Source organism: Silurus meridionalis, chromosome 14 (assembly GCF_014805685.1).
Source record: "Silurus meridionalis isolate SWU-2019-XX chromosome 14, ASM1480568v1, whole genome shotgun sequence".
Taxonomy (NCBI): Eukaryota; Metazoa; Chordata; class Actinopteri; order Siluriformes; family Siluridae; genus Silurus; species Silurus meridionalis.
The window spans coordinates 21,419,114-21,440,434 of NC_060897.1; the positions used below are offsets into that span (position 1 = coordinate 21,419,114).

The 21,321-nt window shown below is 40.2% G+C and overlaps 3 protein-coding genes and 2 long non-coding RNA genes across 10 annotated transcripts in view; 2 read left to right on the plus strand and 3 right to left on the minus strand.

Annotated features, from left to right (window-relative positions):
* Positions 1 to 1,334, minus strand: part of LOC124397045 — an 88,693-nt gene extending 87,359 nt beyond the window's left edge. For all 4 annotated transcript variants that reach the window (XR_006927877.1, XR_006927878.1, XR_006927879.1 and 1 more), the window contains exon 1: positions 1,062 to 1,334. This is a non-coding gene — a long non-coding RNA (uncharacterized LOC124397045). The remainder of the gene's footprint in view (positions 1 to 1,061) is intronic.
* A 5,012-nt stretch (positions 1,335 to 6,346) lies between these two features.
* atoh1b (atonal bHLH transcription factor 1b) lies at positions 6,347 to 8,483 on the plus strand. Its single transcript, XM_046865813.1, has one exon. The coding sequence runs from the start codon at positions 6,432 to 6,434 to the stop codon at positions 7,125 to 7,127; it is 696 nt and encodes a 231-aa protein (XP_046721769.1). The 5' UTR covers positions 6,347 to 6,431; the 3' UTR covers positions 7,128 to 8,483.
* A 42-nt stretch (positions 8,484 to 8,525) lies between these two features.
* Positions 8,526 to 15,520, minus strand: dok3 (docking protein 3). Of its 3 annotated transcripts, XM_046865810.1 has the most exons (6): positions 15,385 to 15,520; positions 14,804 to 14,915; positions 13,387 to 13,683; positions 11,062 to 11,173; positions 10,411 to 10,580; positions 8,526 to 9,951 (listed from the first exon to the last, which is right to left on the minus strand). In XM_046865810.1, the coding sequence occupies exons 1-6, from the start codon at positions 15,408 to 15,410 to the stop codon at positions 9,208 to 9,210; spliced, it is 1,461 nt and encodes a 486-aa protein (XP_046721766.1). In that variant the 5' UTR covers positions 15,411 to 15,520; the 3' UTR covers positions 8,526 to 9,207. The 3 variants fall into 3 exon arrangements, with proteins under 3 accessions (XP_046721766.1, XP_046721765.1, XP_046721764.1); XM_046865809.1 differs by lacking the exon at positions 15,385 to 15,520 and having other exon boundaries at positions 13,387 to 13,680; positions 14,804 to 15,111; XM_046865808.1 differs by lacking the exon at positions 15,385 to 15,520 and having other exon boundaries at positions 14,804 to 15,111.
* Positions 13,580 to 17,025, plus strand: LOC124396646. Its single transcript, XR_006927818.1, has 2 exons — positions 13,580 to 13,718; positions 16,158 to 17,025. It is a non-coding gene; the product is annotated as an uncharacterized LOC124396646 (long non-coding RNA).
* LOC124396639 (probable ATP-dependent RNA helicase DDX41) overlaps positions 16,859 to 21,321 on the minus strand; it is a 9,198-nt gene continuing 4,735 nt past the window's right edge. Inside the window, exons 7-17 of the mRNA XM_046865807.1 lie at positions 21,125 to 21,197; positions 20,868 to 21,021; positions 20,618 to 20,754; positions 20,376 to 20,538; positions 19,316 to 19,447; positions 19,006 to 19,077; positions 18,164 to 18,260; positions 17,895 to 18,044; positions 17,660 to 17,731; positions 17,463 to 17,573; positions 16,859 to 17,171 (exon numbers count right to left, since the gene is read on the minus strand). Of these exons, the coding sequence (XP_046721763.1) occupies positions 17,035 to 17,171; positions 17,463 to 17,573; positions 17,660 to 17,731; positions 17,895 to 18,044; positions 18,164 to 18,260; positions 19,006 to 19,077; positions 19,316 to 19,447; positions 20,376 to 20,538; positions 20,618 to 20,754; positions 20,868 to 21,021; positions 21,125 to 21,197 (1,298 nt within the window). The 3' untranslated portion in view covers positions 16,859 to 17,034. The remainder of the gene's footprint in view (positions 17,172 to 17,462; positions 17,574 to 17,659; positions 17,732 to 17,894; positions 18,045 to 18,163; positions 18,261 to 19,005; positions 19,078 to 19,315; positions 19,448 to 20,375; positions 20,539 to 20,617; positions 20,755 to 20,867; positions 21,022 to 21,124; positions 21,198 to 21,321) is intronic.

Sequence of the window (21,321 nt, forward strand, 5' to 3'; positions counted from 1 at the left end):
ACAGTTTTCCACTGGTCTATTGTCCATTCCTTCTGCTTGTTGTTTTTCAGAAATAATGGGTTCCTTGGTGTAATTTGACCATGAATGCCTGACTCAGGAAGTATCCTCTGCATAGTGTATGTTGAAATATGTCTGCCACTTAAACTCAGAGAAGTATTTATCTAAAGCAGTGTTTTTTTAGGCTGGTAATTGTAATAAACGTATCCACTGCAGCAGAGGTAGCTCTTGGTCTTCCTTTCCTCAGACAGTCCTCGTGAGAGTCTGTTTCATCATAGCAGTTGATGGTTTTGGAGACTGCATTTGGGGATACAGTTCAAGTTCTTGAGATTTTTCAGATTGACTGATTTTCTCTTTACTTAACTGACTGTTTCTTTTCATAATATGGATTTGTACAGAAGTTGTAGTGGCACTAATAGGGCTATTGACTCGGTACTTCCCCTTTCCCTTGCACAAGACGACTGATGGTCTAAAGCACATTAAGAAGGCAAGAAATGTCACAAATAAACTTTTACACCTTTGAACTGAAAACCATTTCAGGTGACTACTTCATGATTCTGATGTGAGAACGTCATGAGGACGGCAAAACTGAGATTAAAACGAAATGTATCTAATTTTAAGAATTGAACATATAAAATATTATATATATATATATATATATATATATATATATATATATATATAGAGAGAGAGAGAGAGAGAGAGAGAGAGAGAGAGAGAGTCACGTCACATCCTGATCACATGACAGCATTAACGTCCAGATGTTTACATGTTCCTATTAAAGTGAATAGTGTATATCTTTCATTATTTATTCATAAATCATTCCCAACTTTGTTTTTTGTCAAAGAATTGCAGAATTTAGATTTTACTCTTTAAGAACTACTTCAATATAACATTGTTTCCCTTCATGCTATTTCTATGTAACTGCATCTAACTAGATTAATTGGCAAACTACACAAATATCTTCTTAAAAACTTCAATATACTTGTAACATTCAGCTTGACGTTAGTTGTTGTCATAAAAGGACTAAAAAGGTTTATATTTTGTTGTTTGTTTAAGTTTACCTCTCACCGACGACGCCTGAGGTACTTGCCGCCCTGAGGTGACGTCACCGTGAGTCAGCTGTTTCACGAGCGTTTGTCACGCGCCCAATTAATCAATCAATTAATAAATTTATCACCGTTCATCCACACTTATTATTATATAAATAAATATTAATTCAGTGAGAGTTAGACACTAAATACAGAGGGACGGTTAACTATAAACGGCATTCAAGCTGCACCCTTTTCCTCCAAATAAATAAAATTCAATAAATAGAAAAAAAAAAAGATATAACTTGTAACCCAATTGTGGATTTAATGGCCAGGGCACATGACCTCTACGGAAAGACATAATGGGGAAAATGTGCTCTTTGCAGTTAAGCGAGGCATCCAGTGATCATGAACGCGGCGCGAGCGCGAGCGCGCGGCAATCTGCGAGCGTCACGTGCCTTTCGCGTGCGGCGCGTTTGCGGTTCAATGACAAGGCGGTATCATTGTCAGATCATCAGTATGATGAATTACAGATCCTCTCAGTTAGAACGGTGTCTGACTCAGTGCACTTCCCCAAAACGAAGAGCGCTACCGAATGTCAGCAATTTGCGGGGAGGAAAAAAAACGCATGTGGGCGCGTGCACTCAGCGTCCATCGCTCGGGGTGAAACTGAATAATTGCATGGCCCAGACATGCGGCTCAGAAGTGTGTGTGATGACGCTGCTGCTCTCCTATAAGCTCTCATTGTGCGAAAAGTGGAAATGTCCGATCAGCTCTTTAATTAAACCTCGAGGCCGGTGGTTAGATGGGGCTCATTTGGCCTCGCTTCATTGAGCCTTGCTCATAAAAGAGCCCTTCGTCTATGTGTGCCCCCACCACACACACACACACACACACACACACACACACACACACACAAGTCAGGGGCAAGACGGCTAAATTACTGTAAACACTGTATAAGCATATAAATGGCCTGAAACTGTAGCGCGCATGCGCGCTGTCTCGCTATTGCACACTGAACCATTATTATAATGCGAATAGAAAATAACGTAGACATTTCTCTGTATATTTTATTATTATTTCTTGGTTATTTTTCATATACTTGAATGCAAGCAGGAAATTATTTTAATAGAAATTAAAATGATTGTGCATCATTATAGCTATAGTGTACATTTATTATAATATTATTTCACATAATGTAATTTCCTTTCCTAACCCTTTTTACATACATTGATTTCAAATGTTTTACTTATAAAGGTCATGTATAAAGATACATGGGCCACTCTAGTAGACTTTTTTCAATTAAAAAAAGATTTAATATTAAATCATATTTCCTTGTCACTTGGATACGGTTCCACCTTTGAAAGATGGGGAAAAAAGCTTTGCATTAACACTTGTGTTTATATTGTACCTGATGCTGTATTTATTCTTTAAAACAGGCCCTCCCCAAAATATATACTTATTCAGACATTTTCACTAAATGTTTATTCTGGTAAGTGTCACAGTGAATCCTGAGCTTTTCCTGGCAGTTCCAGGGGTGAAGCAGAAACACACTAGACTAGAATCTAGTCACTGAACACATTCACACTTTCTCAGATCTAGAGGCAATTTGAACAAGTTTGCTGATTCCTCTAGGGCATGCACCTTCAAGATAGGAGGAAATAAAATAAAAAACTCAGACTTAGGGAGAACATGCAGCATGAGCTCACGATGGAATAAAAAAACCCTGGAATTTGTCGATCTATTCTTATATAGCATCTCGGTCATATGAGATAGAGGTATCCAGTTATATAGTCTATATGTCGGTGTATAAGTCTTTAGCATCCAGATTGGATACAAGGTAACTATAGACAATATAGCTGGTGTATAGCATATAGATATACAGTTTATCATATCAATGCAAAAGGTATGTAGCATCCAGTTATATGGTTTATAGTTTCAGTGTATACATCTATAGCATCCAATATTTGGTCTATATGTCAGTGTTTAAGTCTATATCATCCAGGTATACGGTTTATCACGTCAGTGTAAAATGTTTATAGTATCTAGGTGTGAGGTCAATAGTATTTATATATAGAATTAATATAGTGTCAGGGAACAGTAACATTTTTAGTATCCAGGAATAAATCTGTAGTGTTGTCTGTAGTGTCCAGATTTAGGGTGTTTAGTGTCAAGGTATAAGGTTCACAGCATCCCCTGAAATTTAGCTCCAGACCTCTTTATTTGGCTCCATAAATGTAATTTATGAGATTTTTTTAGATTTAGTAACAAGTACCTATGATTGATTTTTTTTTAACACTGGCTATGTCTGGTCTGTAAGGCCTGTTCTATCTGAGTGGTCTCAGCATCTGAGAAGATGACACATGCTCATAAAACTTATCATGACCAAGGTTTATGGTGACATCATTTCGCAGACAGCGAGGTGAGCGGAGTCAGATTAAAATGCTAATGAATATGGCCCGCGGTGTTGATTGGGTAGTGTTCGGGGTCACAGGCTGTAAAATATGGTCGCTTTTACCGAGACGAAGGAAGGACAAAGAAGCTGAGAGATCTGCCCTCCTACATCATACTGAAGGTTCAGATGAAACAAGTGTCAATAAATGCTGTTAGCTAGACTTTTACGTAGCCTTCTCGAGAATAGTTACTGATATTTACTGAGGTGCCGGGTGTCGTAAAAAAATTGCAGGGCAGCACAAGGATTTGGAAGCCAGGTCCAGTCCGCTGGCCCGTGCATGGCCGTCTGCCTCAGTGGGCTTCAAACACCGGCACGGCGGGTGGCTGGTCCCAGATTGACCTTTGATACGCTCCTGCCATCTTCCACTCCCCCAGGTCTTTGGGCCACAGCAGATGGGGAGTGAGACTTTCTCCCCTCATTGCCTATTCGGCAGGGCTGCAGGCTGTTGCGTGCGCCAGTAGGGTGGCGAGGATTAAACATGCGTGGAGGAAAATGAATGGACGCAGAGCGTGCCCATTTATTCAGCTCCATGTAAGGCTCATTAACCCGATGACGGGCTAGCAGGTCATGCTGATTTCCTTATTTAGCTTTAATATTTATCACATACGCACAAACGCTTTTGCTTTCTCTCTATTACATACTCAAACACACACAAATTGCTGTAAGTCTAGAACTTTGTAACATGTTGAAATGCTTTTCTGTTGTGAGGATGTGCTATAGATTGCCTCCCATTCTAATCTATTCAGTTTACAAGAGGGAAAGAGTGCGATATACATAATGATTATATTATTAGGGTGTCAGACATGGAGCTGTAGGTGAAATCTTTGTTTGCACCCCGTCAACTTTTCCCCAACACACCAGATAAAAAAAAGTTCAACCGTAACCCGTGACAGCATATGGGAGATGTGTAGCAAGTCTCAGACTGGGCGGCGGGTGCCAGGGGACGCCAGGCAACCCGCCTTGCGCCTCTTTTCATTCCTCCCTCAGATGAGCAGCCTCTCGGGGGCCCCTGGGGACCGACTGACTTACGACGATCTTCCCCGCACCCCACCAGCATTCCCTGCCAAAACACAAGGCTGCAAGTGTTCCACTGCTGATGGAACTCAGCCCCTGGGTGTACTGCAAGCCAAAAGCCAAAAACGCTTACAGGCAGGAAATGCAGAGTTCTAGAGCGCCGCACCGGCATTTAGCACATGCTATTGTAAAACTTGCGTAAGTGCTTCAGGTCGGAAATATTCACAGATTATTATATATTTGCATCAATTTTAGATCTTTAAAAGAATTTCAATGGAAATTTAGTTTCTATAGTTTTTTGTATTGAAAATAATATTTGACTTATTGTCTATAAAATCGATTCGAAAAAATTCAGTAAAATATTTTGCTAGTAGGTAAAATGCATGTATCAAATCAATTATTTCTTTAATAAAACAGATGCATTTAATATAAGCTTAATTTTTTTTGAAGAAAGCATTTTAAGAATTACTTAAATACACAGTAAAATGAATGAAAAATTTGACTAAATTGAATATATTTGTATTGTGCACAATTACTCGCTGTATAAAACAATAAAATATGAATATTAATAATTAACAATAAAATATTCGAATTAATGAGTTTATAAAACTGCACAGATTTAATTACATGAACATGCTAAATTAATTGGTTGTAATAAAAAAAGATATATAGATATATATAAATATATATAGTATACCTGTTTATTTTAATGTGTTTTAAATGTAAATTTGTGTTTATTCAGTCAATTTTAAAAAGTACCAGTATTATGTACACTTCAGGAATTTCAGAATTAAATAATTTTTCCCCTTTGACATGCCACAGCAGTCGATGATCTTGGATCAGTGCTTGTTATTATTATTTGAGCTCATCTTGTTGACCCGAATGATTCATTGCTTGGGCAGGAGTTACGGGGGTTCGACAGGTGTGCCGCCTTCCACCTGCTCGGTTTTATAGCCTTAAACACTCCGCTGCTCCCTTTTACAGTTTATTTGAGAATTGACACAATCATACATCACGCTGCTGTAGGAAGTCAGCTTCTGCCCCAGTGGTGCTGGCTGTTGATTCCTGAGTAGAAGGATGTTTGCCCAACAGTCCCAAGTTCAGCACTGGTGTAAATGTTTTGCACACACTCACAAGGATATGGAATTAATTCTTAAGTTAAGTTTTCACTAGTTTTAGTTAGAAGAAAGTTTTGTCTTCAGTCCTGCAGTTCCTGCCATAAAAATGCCATGAATGTTGGTTTACACAAAGACCAACACATGTAATAATCAATCATTTGTATCACTCTTTTCTCTTCAAAGTGAAGAATCACATTGTAATTTGTGCTATAATGTGGCATCCCCCTCTTCAAAAACATCATCCATCACCAGAAAACAATTGCCTTCCTAAAGTGTCAAAACCACAAATCCTCCTTTCTTCTGTGGGCGTCAGGGGAACTTTTTCTATTGGCCCTGAAACACCCGACTGTAGCTCCGAGGGGAGGAGGGTCCAATCGGAATGGGTACTAAAGGAGCAATCAAGGCACCTGGATGAAGGAAGTGTCTCAGTGCCTGTGATGCACCATCACTTAAGATCTTCCAAGCCTCAGTTGAGGTTTTTAAACACGTTTTTTTCTTTTTTTACTCAGAGCAGAATTTCTTCAAGAAGGAGCTTGAAATTTTAGTTTGAGGAGGCTGGAGACTGGATCAAGGACTTCTTTTTTACCTGCAAAGATTTTAGCAGATTCATCACTGCTCTTTTGCTTATAATTGAGGTGCTGGGATTTTAAAAACAGTGTGTGGAGAAGTGTTGGAGAGCATCAAGGATTTTTGCTCCACGTTTACATTTACATCACTTTTTTTTTGGGGGTGAAAGAAAGCAGACTTGCTGGAAGTAATATAACTGACCCCCCTAATCAGGACCTCCACACGTTTCAATAGTCTCAAATTCTGACCATGATGGCCAACGCTGAACTTCTGACTTGGTCAGGAGCGCACGTGCCAAAGCGCCCGCAGGACGTCCCCCAGGCCGAGTGCGCGACGCTGACCCGCAGCGACCCGCGTGGTTGGATGAGCGCGCACGCGCGCGTCCCTGCGGCTCCGGCACGCCCCCGTCCCGACCACTGCGCGCGCGCCTCGCCGGACGTCAACGCGGACAGCTCGCCGGACCCCACGGCCGCCGTCGCGCCGAAAGAGCGCGCACTGGGCGCCGCGCACAGGCACCGGCGCGTCGCGGCGAACGCGCGCGAGCGGCGGCGCATGCACGGCCTAAACCGCGCGTTCGACCGTCTGCGCAGCGTCATCCCGTCGCTGGAGAACGACAAGAAGCTTTCCAAGTACGACACGCTGCAGATGGCGCAGATCTACATCGGTGAGCTTTCCGAGCTGCTCGAGGGCGTGGCGGCGCGTGGCACCGGGGACGCCCCCCGCGCGCGCCGCTGCTTCCAGACGCCGTGCACCGGTTACGCCGTGGACGCCGCGACCACGACCACACCGCCCGCCGCCCCCGTGACCGAAGGACACGTGCTGATCCTTTCCGCGCCCTCGGCTCACTTTGATTCGGAGAAAATGGAGCTCGCGGGGGCCAACGGCAGCGACGGAGAGTCTTCACACTGCAGTGACGCCGAAGAAGTACATCCGGGAACTCAGTGATTATAACGTATATGCAAATGACTGTGTAGTGATTTTTAAATACTCCTATAGATGCCACTAAAGCTCACCTGTGAAGCCCCAGTCATCCTGACTGAAGCCCCTGAATCACCACTAGTAGCTAACACACACTCAAATTAGGCAGTTGCATATAAAACTTCATATAACATCATATGTATTTTATGCATTTTGTCTAATTGAGCTCATTTCGATATCAAACTATGAGCAGACACTCAGTGTGCAAGCTGTATCGATGCCTATTACACAAGGAGGGGTTTTTCCACCATAGGAAAGTCTTCACAAGTCCTACGAGTAGACTTCTGTACAATCTATCCAAAATTTTTGCCCAGTCGAGGGCTTCCTGTAGCTACACGCTGAGATGTTTTGCCAATCCTAAAACTTTGAAGCGTTTGCAGACCGATTTCACATTATAAAACATTACAACAGCGTTATCAGTAATTGCCCTGTAAACACTCTTCCCTTTACTTTTATTGTTCTCGTTTTTACCCTCTCGTCTTCTGTCCAAACAACCGCGCCGACTGGTTTTTATCTCTGACGCTCAAGTGTTTACTCAGTGTACGATTTTAAGGAAGCACATTTACTCATCTACTTTTATTTTCTAGATCGTTTTTTCTTATTATTCGACACTTCTTTCGTCCCTGGTTGTTTTTCCTTAGGAGAGAGACACGATTAGCCTATAATAGCCTATTTAAATAAAGATTCTGCGTACAGGGTGAACCATTGAAATCGAATGATGGGCCAGAAAACCCTACAGAAATATTTTTTTAGTAACAAATTAGAGTCAGCTAATTTATTCTACTAATATTAGTGTATTTATCACTTCTCTAAATATATAACCGGAGACCAAAACGACACGGCTAAAACGCAGGCCGCCGCCTACTTTTTTTTCCTTTTTATTATATATTTGGTTGAAATTATCTAAAGGATGTTCTTTGATAATCCTGTATTGTAAAGGTCGATAACAAGGCAATAATCTTTCCCAAACTATGTATTATCAAGGCCCTAAAAATAAAACCCTGCGATTGTGTGTGGGCTCATAAAACTAATATCACTGTCTGTGTTTTAGTAGACATTAAACAAGACCAAATAGATACAGTAGATGTTCAAGTAGACTGTTGGGGGGTTAATGAATAAATATAAACTTGACCTACGAAATAACGATCACCATGAAACTCTGCTTTTTTTTTTCTTATTTGGGTTTCTGCACTTTATTATCTGAGCATTGCGATTTACATCCACACATTACATAAATCCACTGCCAATGAACCAACTGCTATTTATGTATATAATGTATTTTTTTACCAATACAAATTGTGGAAATAAAAGCATTTGCTGTTATAATGTGTGTACCGTGATTTAAAACATAAATACAGATATTAATGTCTGTATAAGCACAAATATCTTTTTTTATTTTATTTTTGTACATATATTACAGTTACAATATGGATGGTGCAAAGAAAGGGCCTGAATCTAATCGCAGACAGCCAACCCTGAGCTCATGCAGGGAGTTTCAGCTAATCCAGAACGATCTGTTCAGCACCGACAAGTAACTGTTGCACGTCATTATGCCAATCTGTTCTCTAGAGGCTTCGAGCTGATGACTTGTAATGAGCACGATCAGTGATTTACTACTAAAATATACATTATGTTCAAGATTCTTTTAAAACATGGACATATAATTGTAAATAATGTAAACATCAAAATAGTCATGGCTCCGTTGGTTGTCTCCATAGCAGGGTGAACTATTAAGCACAAGAGCAACATTTGGTGGCCAGCAAACCCAATCAGAGCTGCAAGGGTGCCAATACTTTAGCACAGCAATACTCAAAAGGCATTCAGGCAGAGTACAATCAATATCATTCGTTTTCAATGACAACGATGGCATGGTGAATGATCGCATGAATATCTGGTGCATGACAGTCATGCTACGTCATCACATTTTTGACGTACCGGACCTTCAGCTAACGAGATAAGGTCTTGTTTTCAGATCATCAGCTGGGAAATCAGATCCACATTGTTTTAAACCTTCTGGGTTGGGTTTCTTTGAATAGTGGAGAACGTTTTATTTTTTTATCTCATAGTAATCCGGTTCAGCCAAGAGATCTGGGCTCGCTTCGTATGATTTGGGTGTAGGAGACGGTCCGGGCCTGTTCGGTTCTTTGAGCAGAACTTCAGACAGGATTTGTTTGAAGTTGACCGGGACTGCTGTGTAGCAAAATGCAGAATTCTGTTGGTTGTTTTTAAGATGCCCTTGACTGGTATCTCTAGCGGGTTTTTTTCTGTCACCGTGTTTGATTGAGCTGTACAGCGGGCTGCCAGAAGTGTCCAGATTTGACTGGGTTCTTTGGTTAGAGTCACTGGAGTCATAATGAGGTTTATTGTCACTAATGTCCAAACCTACTGGCTTTATCTCTCTCACTACCGCAGTCATGGGTCTGGGTAGAGGCAGAATTGAAGGTGGGGGTACATTTCTCGGTTTGGGCAGGGGCTTCACTGTGGCATACACTGCTTGACCACATTCAGGTTGAGGGCTTCTGGGAGGCGGTTTTATGCCAGGGATTGCTGGAAGAGCAAGGTTTCTTCGAGAGATGACTGTTTTTGGAGATGCCGGACTGGCTGCCTGCACCGGCCGCTGGATCGTATTTTCTTGTGGCAGTGCAGTAGCTTTGGAAAGCAGATCTTGTACGCTTTGATGCATGATAGCCTCCTCGATTGCCTGGTAAATCTGTGGCCCCTGCTTGGAGAGGAAAATGAAGTGGCCCTCTCCTGTTTGGCACCGACGGCCTGCCTCGATAGTTATTCCTTCCTGTAACAGAGTTTGAGGAAAAAAAAAAGTATAAAACTTTTGTTGAATTTGAGAACCTATGAAAACGTTGAAAAAACTGCAGAGGACGAATCAGTCATGTCCTTGACTCGACTCTTATTTGCTGGAACTTGTTTGAGGAAATGTTTAAAATGATGCGGTAGATAATTTTCTGCAGGTTATAGTAATGAGCTTGTCCTTGCCCAGTGACACACGTTTGTTTTATGTGGGCTTCACGCTTTCTTGTATTTTCATTCATGTGTTTATTTGTGAAGAAGGGTAGATGATAAGGTTAATAGTATGTGGGGGATTAATGGTGGATTACAGTTTAAAATATCTTTTCTTTTCACATAGTCTATGAACTGTAAACATCACATAACCATAACTATGAAAAAATCAATAATATAAAGCTAAAAACAAGACCTGCAGTTGCCCCTTTGAATATGTTTAATTATTACATACCTTGACCAGGCCAAATCTGCGGAGTAAACGATACGGCCAGGAGAACGCAACATGTCCAGTCTTCATGTTTAGCAGACTCAGGGCCTCTTTCTCAGGAGACAGCAGGTACGTACCGGACATGCAGCAACGCACAGATGCCTCTGAGCTCGCCACCGTCACCTGGAACTGACCTGTACCACGAATGGGAAAGCACATTAATGTAAATCAACAAATGCCTTTCCGTACAGTCAAGCTTTCACGAATAGAAAGCTCCTGTTATAATCCTAAACTCAGATTACCTCCTCTGTGGAGCTTTGAATATTCTAATTATGCCACTAGCATCCGAAATATGTTACAGTTTATGTCACACGAACAAATCGAGCAGGGCAAACATAGTGATGTCATCAGTTTTTTTCCACTTAGTCTTACTGACTGTGTGAAAAGTAAACACAGATGTAACACTAGCATTTCCTGTCAAGACATACAGTTCTTGCAAACCACTGATAACCATCATGACCTGAGGTCACCCTCTGCAAGGCCCAGACTCAAACCGGTGAACCCCCTGGAGTTGACGAAGAAAAAAACCCCAGCCTTATTCAATTGGGTGCTTTATGATGTGCATCGTGGAGGAAATGAACAAACTTACAAAACAATAATAAAAAAAGTCCTCACCTGGACACAAGGAGGAGTAGATATCGTTTTCCGTCATAGTCGCGTCAACCGTCCATCGTTTATCACCACCGTCTCCCTGCGCATTCTTAGTCTGGCCACATTCCTGGTTACACTGAGAATATAAACGTAGATGTTACAAAACGGTCAGAAGGTACCCAATTCCTCTTTTTTGCACCGTGTCTTTGAAGAGCAGTCTTTGATCTTGTGCAAGCAACCAAGTGAGATGCGAAGACGAGGTGGGGTTTATCAGTACTTCCTCATCCTGCAGGTTCGGTTATCGCACAGGACAAACGATTATTCCCAGCGGTGTTCGAAGGGGCATGAGCTATAAAATAATCTGCTGCTTTATTACCAGATTGTACAATTTTACACATAGACAACAAACGTGGTGGTCCGTTTTATTTGACGATAATTGGAGAGACTTTTTGCGAAGATCTGGGCTGATTCAGCTTCGATTTTGATCGCGTACCAAAAATGAAATGTGTATTATAAGTAACGGAGGAGTTTGATACGTTTGTAATGTTTCACTATTTAAAAGTGGTTCTCCGGTTCATTATTAGGTGCCTTTTAGAGGAGCATGTGTTTAATAGTGCAATGAGAGTTCCATGATGTCTCACAAAAGAGGAGTAAAATAAATTTAAAAAGATTATTTGTAGAATAACAGTTTTTTTTGGGTGTGACGTGAGAGAGAAATAATCGCAGATGATCTTGCATGACAGTAGAATAATATCGGAAACATTTTGGTTCCTGTTATCATTCGGATTTCTCACCAGCTTCTATTTCCTGACCGCTCTCATGACATTAAGACGAAACTATGCACATTGTTATGTTGAAATGTTAAAATTGAAAATGCACAATTATGCAAATATATATATAAAATCAGAGCTTGTGTCTTCTGCCTTTATTAATGACATAATCACAACCACATATTAAGACTTAACGGGTTTCTAATGGAAGAATCAAAGGCGTCCATTTTTTCAAACATTTGCATCACCGCCCAATAAGATGCGCCTAATTTGATCACGTGACTCGTCATCATTTATACTTAGATTAATTGGAACAACGCGACAAACAGACTATAAAATGTATATAAAAAAAGACGTTTGCAGGCTAAAACTTCTACAGTTAGATATTTTTTGGTATTTTAACTCAGACTCATGCTGGTAAGTGTTAAACTTATTAGTACACATTGTTAATTTAACGGTTCGGTGATTGCAATCTGTATGCTAGTTGGCTAAATTATTTAAAATATGTTTATCTCTCATGTTGTAGAGCACTTAGATGATATTTGTTGAACAAAACGCTTCACTCTTTAGGAAACCGGTCGAGTAAATGTTGTAAAAAATGTTATTTAAGAGTTTGAAGCCGTTGTATCGTTGCGCAAAATTGCAGGCTCTGATTGGTCATTTGAGTTGTCAATCAAATCGTCCTCTCCCTGTAAGAAAAAGTGGGCGGTGCTTGATTGAGTTTAGAAACCTATTTGATGCATACTTATACTGTCATACAAAAAAATATATAGAATATTAAGTAAATATCATTTAATATATATATATATATACACATAAATATATAATTTGAATAATATAATTGAATGCAAAATGTACTGAGTGGAGCAGGAGTGCATGATGATTACTGGCAGGTGATGATTTACTTATTATACCATTTAACCATTATAGGGTTTGATTATTACAAATATAATGAAAATGTAACTTAATTTACCATAATGCAGAATCAGTGAGAGCTTAATTTATATATATGAAATTATTATTAATTCTGCATCTACAGTCAATGAAATGGAAATAAAATGGATTTTGTTCTGTGCAGCTCTGGTAACAAATGATCTGCAGCCTGATGTTTGGGGACCCCGGTATAGAATTTATGATATTAGATGAGTTAATGATGGAGTAGGAAATGCATTTTATGAGATGGTCTCATGTATGGCATAACAAGAACGAGAAGTGGTAACTTCGTAATGTACTACTTGGTTAATGACGTTTTTCTGGCGCACCACACGCACTAAGCATAAAAGCTTCAAACCCAGAAACACTAGTTTTGTAATCTGGCGGTAGGGGTCTTTGCGTCACACAATTATTAGTTGTCACAGTTTGCTTCTTACTGATTGGCTGCATGATTTTACAGTCAGGGCCAGAAAGAAATCAGCCCCAGCATCACTTCTCGGTTTTTTATACCTCAGAATCGTCTTATTTGTATCATAATTTTATAACTTTTTAAGACATTATTATATCAAATTTCTGACCCTCAAATGACTTTCTAATCGTCTAGATTTTCCTTCCATTACTTGACCTCGCTGTGCAGGGGGTTTACCTGAAATGCCAGCGAGCAGATGATGGATACCCAGTCTTCCTCCACCGGTGCCGCCAGCGTGTAGGTGCGCTGAGCCGTGTTTAGGTAAAACGCTGCGCAGTCTGCCGGGCAGCTTTCAGCCAGTGCCGGCGTCACGCTGAGGCACTCGGCCAGCCGGATCACTCGCTTCTCCGCCTTCTTCAGGGCGCCAAGCTTCGCCGACACGCCCGCACCCTCCCGTATATCGCACATCTCAATGCGACCGATTCCCACCTGGCTAGGCCTAAACACCGTCACCCAGATCTTCCTCCAGATCTTCTATTCATCACACAAGGACACAGTAACGTGGAAAGGTATGCATTGTATGTCTAAGATTTCCTCTTTTTCTTTTTTAATAATCAAACAATTATAATACAACACTCTTTTTCTGATTGGTCAGCGTTTAGTGACAGAAGAACTTTTCTGATGTTTGTGTGGTTTATTGGTAAAATGATAAGCTAGAAGGGGTTTTATAATTATTATTGGAAAAAAGGCAGATAAGAGTTGCTAGAATGTACCTGATAACAGGAACCGATTAACACGGCGGTGTAATTTTATACAGTGTTGTTTCACTCTGTTGTTGCTTATTTTCCTATAACAGCATTCCCTTTTGAGGTTCTTTAACTATTTAATGCCTTTAAAATAAATGTTGATTTTAGCAAGCAGAGAGCGAACCATATCAGTTTTTGTATTTATAAACGTATATATATATATATATAATATATTTTGTACAGTGAAGTAATTGAACTCGGCACATTATCAAAACAGCTCGTTCGCCTGTTTGTGCACTGAGACTGGTTGAGTGCTGGAGGTGAGGTGAGACGCAGAGCTGCTGAGCTGCTCAGAGCTCGCATGCATGATTCATAGCCCGTAAAAGCCATTGTGCATACGGAGACGCCTCGGGTGCCTAAACAGCCGTGGCTTTTCCTCCATCTGCAATGTAGCGTGTTAATATCATCCACACACATTTGCAAGTTCCCACAATTCGTTATGAATAATTTAGCAGCATTCTAATGCTGGTGGATTTGGTTGGGAGGGGGGGCGGCAACAAACGTGTCTGTCTAGTCGGTCAGTGAAAAGCACAAGAGTTTGAGTCTGGAGCAAAAGTGGGCAAAAATATACAGTTGGGGGAAAAAAGACATTTTGTTATTAAGTTATTTTGCAACCAGGGTGCGTAACAATAATTCTTGTGCTTTATCTTTCTATATTTTTATCTATTTAAAAACAAGGTTTCTGTGTTGGATTTGGTCCATTTACAAGTAACAGGAAGGATTTCTTTAACACAGCAGGTTCTCCCAGAGTATTTCACATCCATTATAATTACGATGAATAAATGTTATGGTAATAATTCATAAAGTTAAAACACCAATGTGTGAGAAGTGTTAAATTAAAGACTCACCTTTCCGAATTTGACTCCCTGTAAAAACACAGAGCCTTCTTTCACTATTACATCCATTGTGCTGTTCGTTTCACGCTGGAACCTCAGAGGAACTGAAGTGCGCCTCACCGACCTGTGGCCAAAAAGATTGATATGCGTTTCCGCTCTCATGTTACACAATTCACCGACAGGTCAGTTTATAAGCAACATTTTAATTATAGACAGATAGATCTTTGCGGGGAAGTAACTAAGGAAGTGAAATATTGTAAGTACCAGTTATAAACCAAGGTTATATTTGTAACATAACCTACAGATGAGAGAGAGAGAGAGAGAGTGAGCAAGAGAAGGTTTAAAATGGCACTAAAAGATGTGATTCTCTGATAAAAAGTTATAGAAGTTACAGAAACACATCTTTGCAAAACATCTTAGTTCCTGTTATGACTTGGTTATTTTTTTTCTCCTCTCGAAGTCGTCATGATGTATAAAGCTTGACTCCTTCTATAAACGCTAAATAAACAAAATGTCGGTGATTACAGACATCTTACGTGCACTGTAATATTCTACAGAATAAAAAAGAATAGGAATGAAATTATAAAACTGACCCTTTGTGGAACTTAAATCTGAGCATGAGCACGCCGCATTAACGCGAGACATAAATATGCAGTGCGACTTTGTAATTAGAGAAAGAAATGTTTAAAAAGAAAAAATGTTGGATTTTTCCAATTTAAAAAAAACCATTCGAATAAAAAAAACCTTTCTCTGCTCAATCACCTGGTGGAAAAAAGCCTAATCTAAACGATTCGAATGGAAAATGCAGTCGAAATAGAAACTAAGTCCAGAAATATGCTTAAACCTGTGACACATCGAAACTGTTTTGATCGATTATTTTTGTCGGTCTTGCGCACACACACTTAAGTGCGCGTCTATTTTAATAAGTGTTTTCACACTATCATGGGTAAGGCATGTGACATGCGTGTGAAAGCGGTCTTACACTTACTGTTTTAATTTATTTACATTCATTTTTTCCACTTGTGTAAATTACACACACTTAAAAAAACAAAACAAAAAAACAAACAGTTATGTGCCATTATTTCAATTCATTGAGCAGAATTGTTCTCCTCCTGTTTTGAGCTACAGATTAGAGAAAGAACATGAATTTTTCTGTTGTTGTTACAGGTAATGGTGATGAAACAGTGTTCTAGATTTAACCATCTAACATGCCCCCTGAACAGCAATGTTGATTTGATGTCATCCGCTAAAGTCAAGGCCAAGGAGACCTTCCCATCATTCTAAGCAGAAATGTACCAGTTCAGTGTGTTAGCTGATAGAATTTGTCACGTTAATGAACTCAACACTTATCCTTTTATCCTGACAGAAAGATTGGTGCAGAGTCGGCGCATATTTCACCCAAGCAGAGAAAAATATCACCGGCCAAAGAGTCACCCGAGGTGAGATGATGGGAGGGGGCGGGGCTGCCAAACTGTCAATCATTCCACATATGTTAATTGGCACATCCGCGGATTATACGGGGCATAACTCATCGCTGGAAACTAATTATATTAAATAAGACATAAGCAAAAGTACGGGTTTTCATAAACGACAAGTATAAACATTCAGATTCATTTTAATGACTTTTTACATCAAATGCAGGAAAACTACTGAAGTGGTATTTACAATATCAAAAATATAACAACATTATGGACTTACTTTCCTCACAGAATATAGAAAGAATAATTTAATAATAAACGGTTTTAAAAATAAAACTGGTACTTATTACAGTGGGGTGTAATTTTGTTTTTTATATATAATTTTCCATAACGTTAATAACAGCACATTGAAAAGAAAAAACAATTGTGTCTCTTGCTACTACAAGCCCCTGCTGAATCATCCGCCCAGAGGTCACCATGTAATTGCCACGTGAAAACACTGCTATTAAATTGCACACACACGTTCACATGTACGTGGCTTCACATTCTGTAGTTAGACTCTTGGACAGTCATAACGCAGCTCAGATGAAAACGTCCCACAGGTAGAAGGCAGCCGTAGAACAGAAGGTAAAATGGGTCAGTAGACACGTTTAATACGCACTTTTTCTTTTTTATTACAAGTGCTGCCATAGTGACAACAAAATTCCAACAAGTTCTATCATTCCTTTTTTTTTTTTTTTTTCTTCACCAGAACGGAACCTTAAATACTCCAGGAACACATGCAGAAAGACATCAACGCTCCCGGAAGTGAGGAAATCCAAAGTATTAGAAGTCCATGGAGCTGTTGGCCAGACAGTCTCTGCGGCTGATGTTGGTAACCTGTTTGGTCTGCATGGCCTCCAACTTGGGACATTCGGTGATACGATGACCCAAACCACCGCAGAACGCACAGCCTCTCTCCTCTGAAGAGAAAACAGTAGTGAGTTTCAGACCGCATTTATAGAAACAGTATAAATCTGAGAAGAACTTAGTTCAGTCAAACTAAGATTAGTGTGTAAATGGACACTTTGAATTTTATGAAAACTACATTTCTTGTGTAAATGCTCCTGTTGATTTATGAATAATTGTTTGATCCATTAGGTGTCAGAACCTTCTATCAAAGGTTAAACATCTGTGATGAAATCTAGCAGAGTGCACCAGAAGCTCCAATGATAATATCTGAGTGTAGAGATCAGACACTATGAAATGCTCACCTCCAATATCCAGCATGGCCTCGTCCCCTGTCTGGAGCACCTGCAAGACAGGTGGAACCTTCTGCTTGGCTTCAACCAGCAAGGCCTTCAGATCCATCAGCACCGATTCCTCTGCAATGGTGAGCATATAAAGTCAGAGTTCACACACCAAATGGTGTTCAAATATTTAGCAGTTATAGAAAATTTCTTCTTCTTACCGCATCCCTTGTTGATGAAAGTTGTGGCTATTCCAGTTTTGCCTGATCGTCCTGTTCTACCAATTCTGTGAACTATCAAAAAGGCAGAGAAAAGAAGTTAAAGAAATGAATAGGTGTTCAAGCATGAACAAGATATGGACAGTTTATTTATTACATCACAAAATAACACTAAAGGCATCAGAGAGCCACACAGCATTCTGCATCCACAGTGCATTTCTTTTTTTCATGCTCTCACCGTAGTTCTCGATCTCTTCAGGCATGTCGTAGTTAATTACATGTTGAATGGCGGGGAAATCCAAACCCTTAGAGGCCACATCAGTGGCCACCAAAACATCTTTCTTCCCCTCTTTGAAGGCCTCGATGGCTTTTGTTCGTTCCTCTTGGTCTAAATGACAATCGAAAAATTTTGAATTAAGAGCCTCTCAAGCAGTTTAATTTCAGTTTTTCCTAAACCTGCACACATGATCAAATTCTACTTCCAATATTTCTCATGTGGCATATTACCTTTGCCTCCGTGGATGGCCACTGCCTCAACACCTTTGAGAAGCAGATACTCGTGGATGGCGTCCACGTCAGCTTTCTTCTCAGCGAATAATAACACCTGAGAGAGGATTATACAAAATGAGGTACTGCCGCAAAATCTGTGTAATTTTATGAAAACTGTTATTAATTTTTATCCATGAGGGAATTGAGCTGTCGGCTTTATTTCAGTCATGCATTTTTCATGTAATATATCATACGCATTGTCAACTTGATCAGGGACTTCTATAGACTGCACATTCTTGCAGGTATCCAATTGGTCTGTAACGGTACAGCCACACTATGACCTTCGATTCATGTTTACGTCAGTATGTGGTAAACCTGTGATCTCTACTGATTAAGGCATGGATCTTGGTACCAGATTGGGTGGTGTGAGTATTACTTAACTGCTAATCTCCTTGGATTTTACACACACACACACACACGCACACACCATTCTCTGCAAACTGTGTGTGGAAAAACCCATAAGATCAGCAGTTTGTAAGTTTGGTACTTCACCTTCAACAATGGTTACAATCTCAAGAGATAAGACTCTCCGGACCCCCTGACATGAACCTGAACTGAAGCGCTTGACTTTTTTTTTTTTCTTGTTGCTGCTTCCAGACGATTGGCTGATTAAATAACTGCATAAATGAACAGTGTAGTATGTAACACTAATATGGACAGTGAGGGAACCTTTCATGGTTCCTTGCAGACTCTTCAAAGATTTTCTGTTCTGCACAAAGCTTCTTAGCCAAAAACAAAACAAAAAGGTCCCCAGGCAGTATTTTTTAGATAAAACATGTAAAAATAAAAGTGGTACGTACAGGAGGTGCAGTCTTCTGTAAGCACTCCAGAAGGTACACCATTTTTGCTTCCTCTTTGACATACTCCACTTCCTGTGCAAAAATTACACAACAAAGAGACTGTTTTGAAATAGCACTATAGCAATAGAGTCTTCATCAGAAGTCGGTCATCATTTCCACCCTGTGACGGTGTAAAACATTTCCCCCAAATCAATTGAAGTCACCAACCCATGCAAATCCTCGACCTTGCACGCGTAATATCAGCCCCGTTATCGCTGCTCTAACTGTACACGATTGCTAATTTGTTCCCTCAAACACACAAAGCGTTCACCTGAATGACGTCCAAGCTGGCCGCTCCGGCTCGGCCCACGTTGATGGTGATGGGTTTGACCAGAGCGCTTTTGGCAAAGTTTTGGATTTTCTTGGGCATGGTGGCACTGAACAGCAGTGTCTGTCTCTGACCCTGAAATCATAAACAATATACAATTTATAAAAATATACACAATGCTGTTTTCTGAGTCTTCTATATTAATAGTGTAAAAATAAAATACTCAAGGTTTCTAGTGAATGATTAGTGAGAAAATGACTTGAAATATACTTCCCTTATACAGTGCGTGTTTGTGTGTGGGAAGGAGAGAGATTTATAAAGAACTGAGAATATCATGGGGTTAATAATAAACTCACCGTAGTTAACTAGCATGATAAATTAGACATTTTATAAGGTGAAAACTCAGGATACCAAAAGCCATCGCACTAATAATTGTTTCTTTAAAACAGAAGTGATGATGGACATTCTCTCCAAAAAAAAAAAAAAAAGCTTTGTGCTTTTAACAAGTCTTAACCCCAAACCGAACACTAGTGTATAGTTAAAGGAAGGTTTTCAGAATAAGGGAAGTCTCTTTCTGCTTGGGTAGTTGGTTTGTGGTGAGCCACATTATTTGTTTACTCAAAGAACCTTTAGAAATGTAATTTACACAGTCCTGTGCAGTGACGAGGTCCAGAGCACTGTATTGAAGAGAAAAAACAACCACCTACATAAGAGGATGTACCAACACAGAAGAAGCAACACCTCAGGACAAACGACACACTTTTGAGGATGAAAAGGTAAACACCTTGAACAGAGGGTTTGAGAGATGAGTGATCTCCAGGTTTAAAATCCTTCTCACAAGAGAGGTGATCATAGGTGTGGCAAAAAGCTGGTGGACATTTTCAAGAGGTCTTGATCATCTGTGTCTAAGTCCCCCACCACCACCTATACCTCTACCCCTGCTCCAGACACCTGCCTCCAGATTCTAACCTCTAACTGAGAAGCCATTAGAAAGATTTTATATAAAAAAGGTAGCTTGTGCCTTTAAAATGAAGAAGACGCGATTATAAAAACAATTGTTTACCTTAAAATAAGAGAAGATGGTCCTGATGTCCTCCTCAAAGCCCATATCAATCATCCTATCAGCCTCATCCAGAGCCAGGTATCGACAGATATCCAGACTCACCATCTTCTTATTAAGCAGGTCCATCAGACGGCCCGGCGTGGCCACCATCATGTGCACGCCACTGCAACACACAGAATTACACCAGGATTAGGTTGGACTAATGTGTTAGGACTAATGTGTTTTTCAGGACACACACTTACTGCTTGACCACCTCCATCTGATCTTTGACAGACATGCCCCCGATGCAGAGGGCAGTGCGCAGCTGAGGGGCGCTCTCATCTTCCAGGAGTTTGCAGTAGTACTCGATGATGCTGTGTGTCTGCCTCGCCAGCTCCCTCTACAGGAGAAGCAGTGAACAGCAACAGTCATGTACACATTAATCACTATAGATTCTAATCCGGTTCCATCTTACTATGCATGCATGTTTAAAATGCTTGTGTGCGGGCGTACAGAAGGGCAGATGATGAGTCCGTAGGGTCCTTCACGCTTGCAGAAGGGCAGGCGTTTTTCCTGCTCCAGACAGAACATGATGATGGGCAGAGTGAACACCAGGGTCTTCCCCGAACCCGTGAACGCGATGCCGATCATATCTCTGCCAGAAAGACTAGACACAGACAGGAATAAACCAATATTAAAACCAACCAGTTCATGTATGCATGGCTTGGCTAAATGAGATCATCTGCATGGTTTTAGTATTGGGATCTTACATAGTGGGGATTCCCTGGATCTGGATGGGAGTTGGATGCACAATTCCTTTCTTCTTCAAACCTTTCAGAATTGCTGCAAAAGATAACAAATGTAAAATGGTGATGATGATAATATGAATGTAATATTGTATTTTCTTTTACAATAATTTATGACCAGAATGATAATTCACCAAACTGAAATATTGAAAAGTTTAACA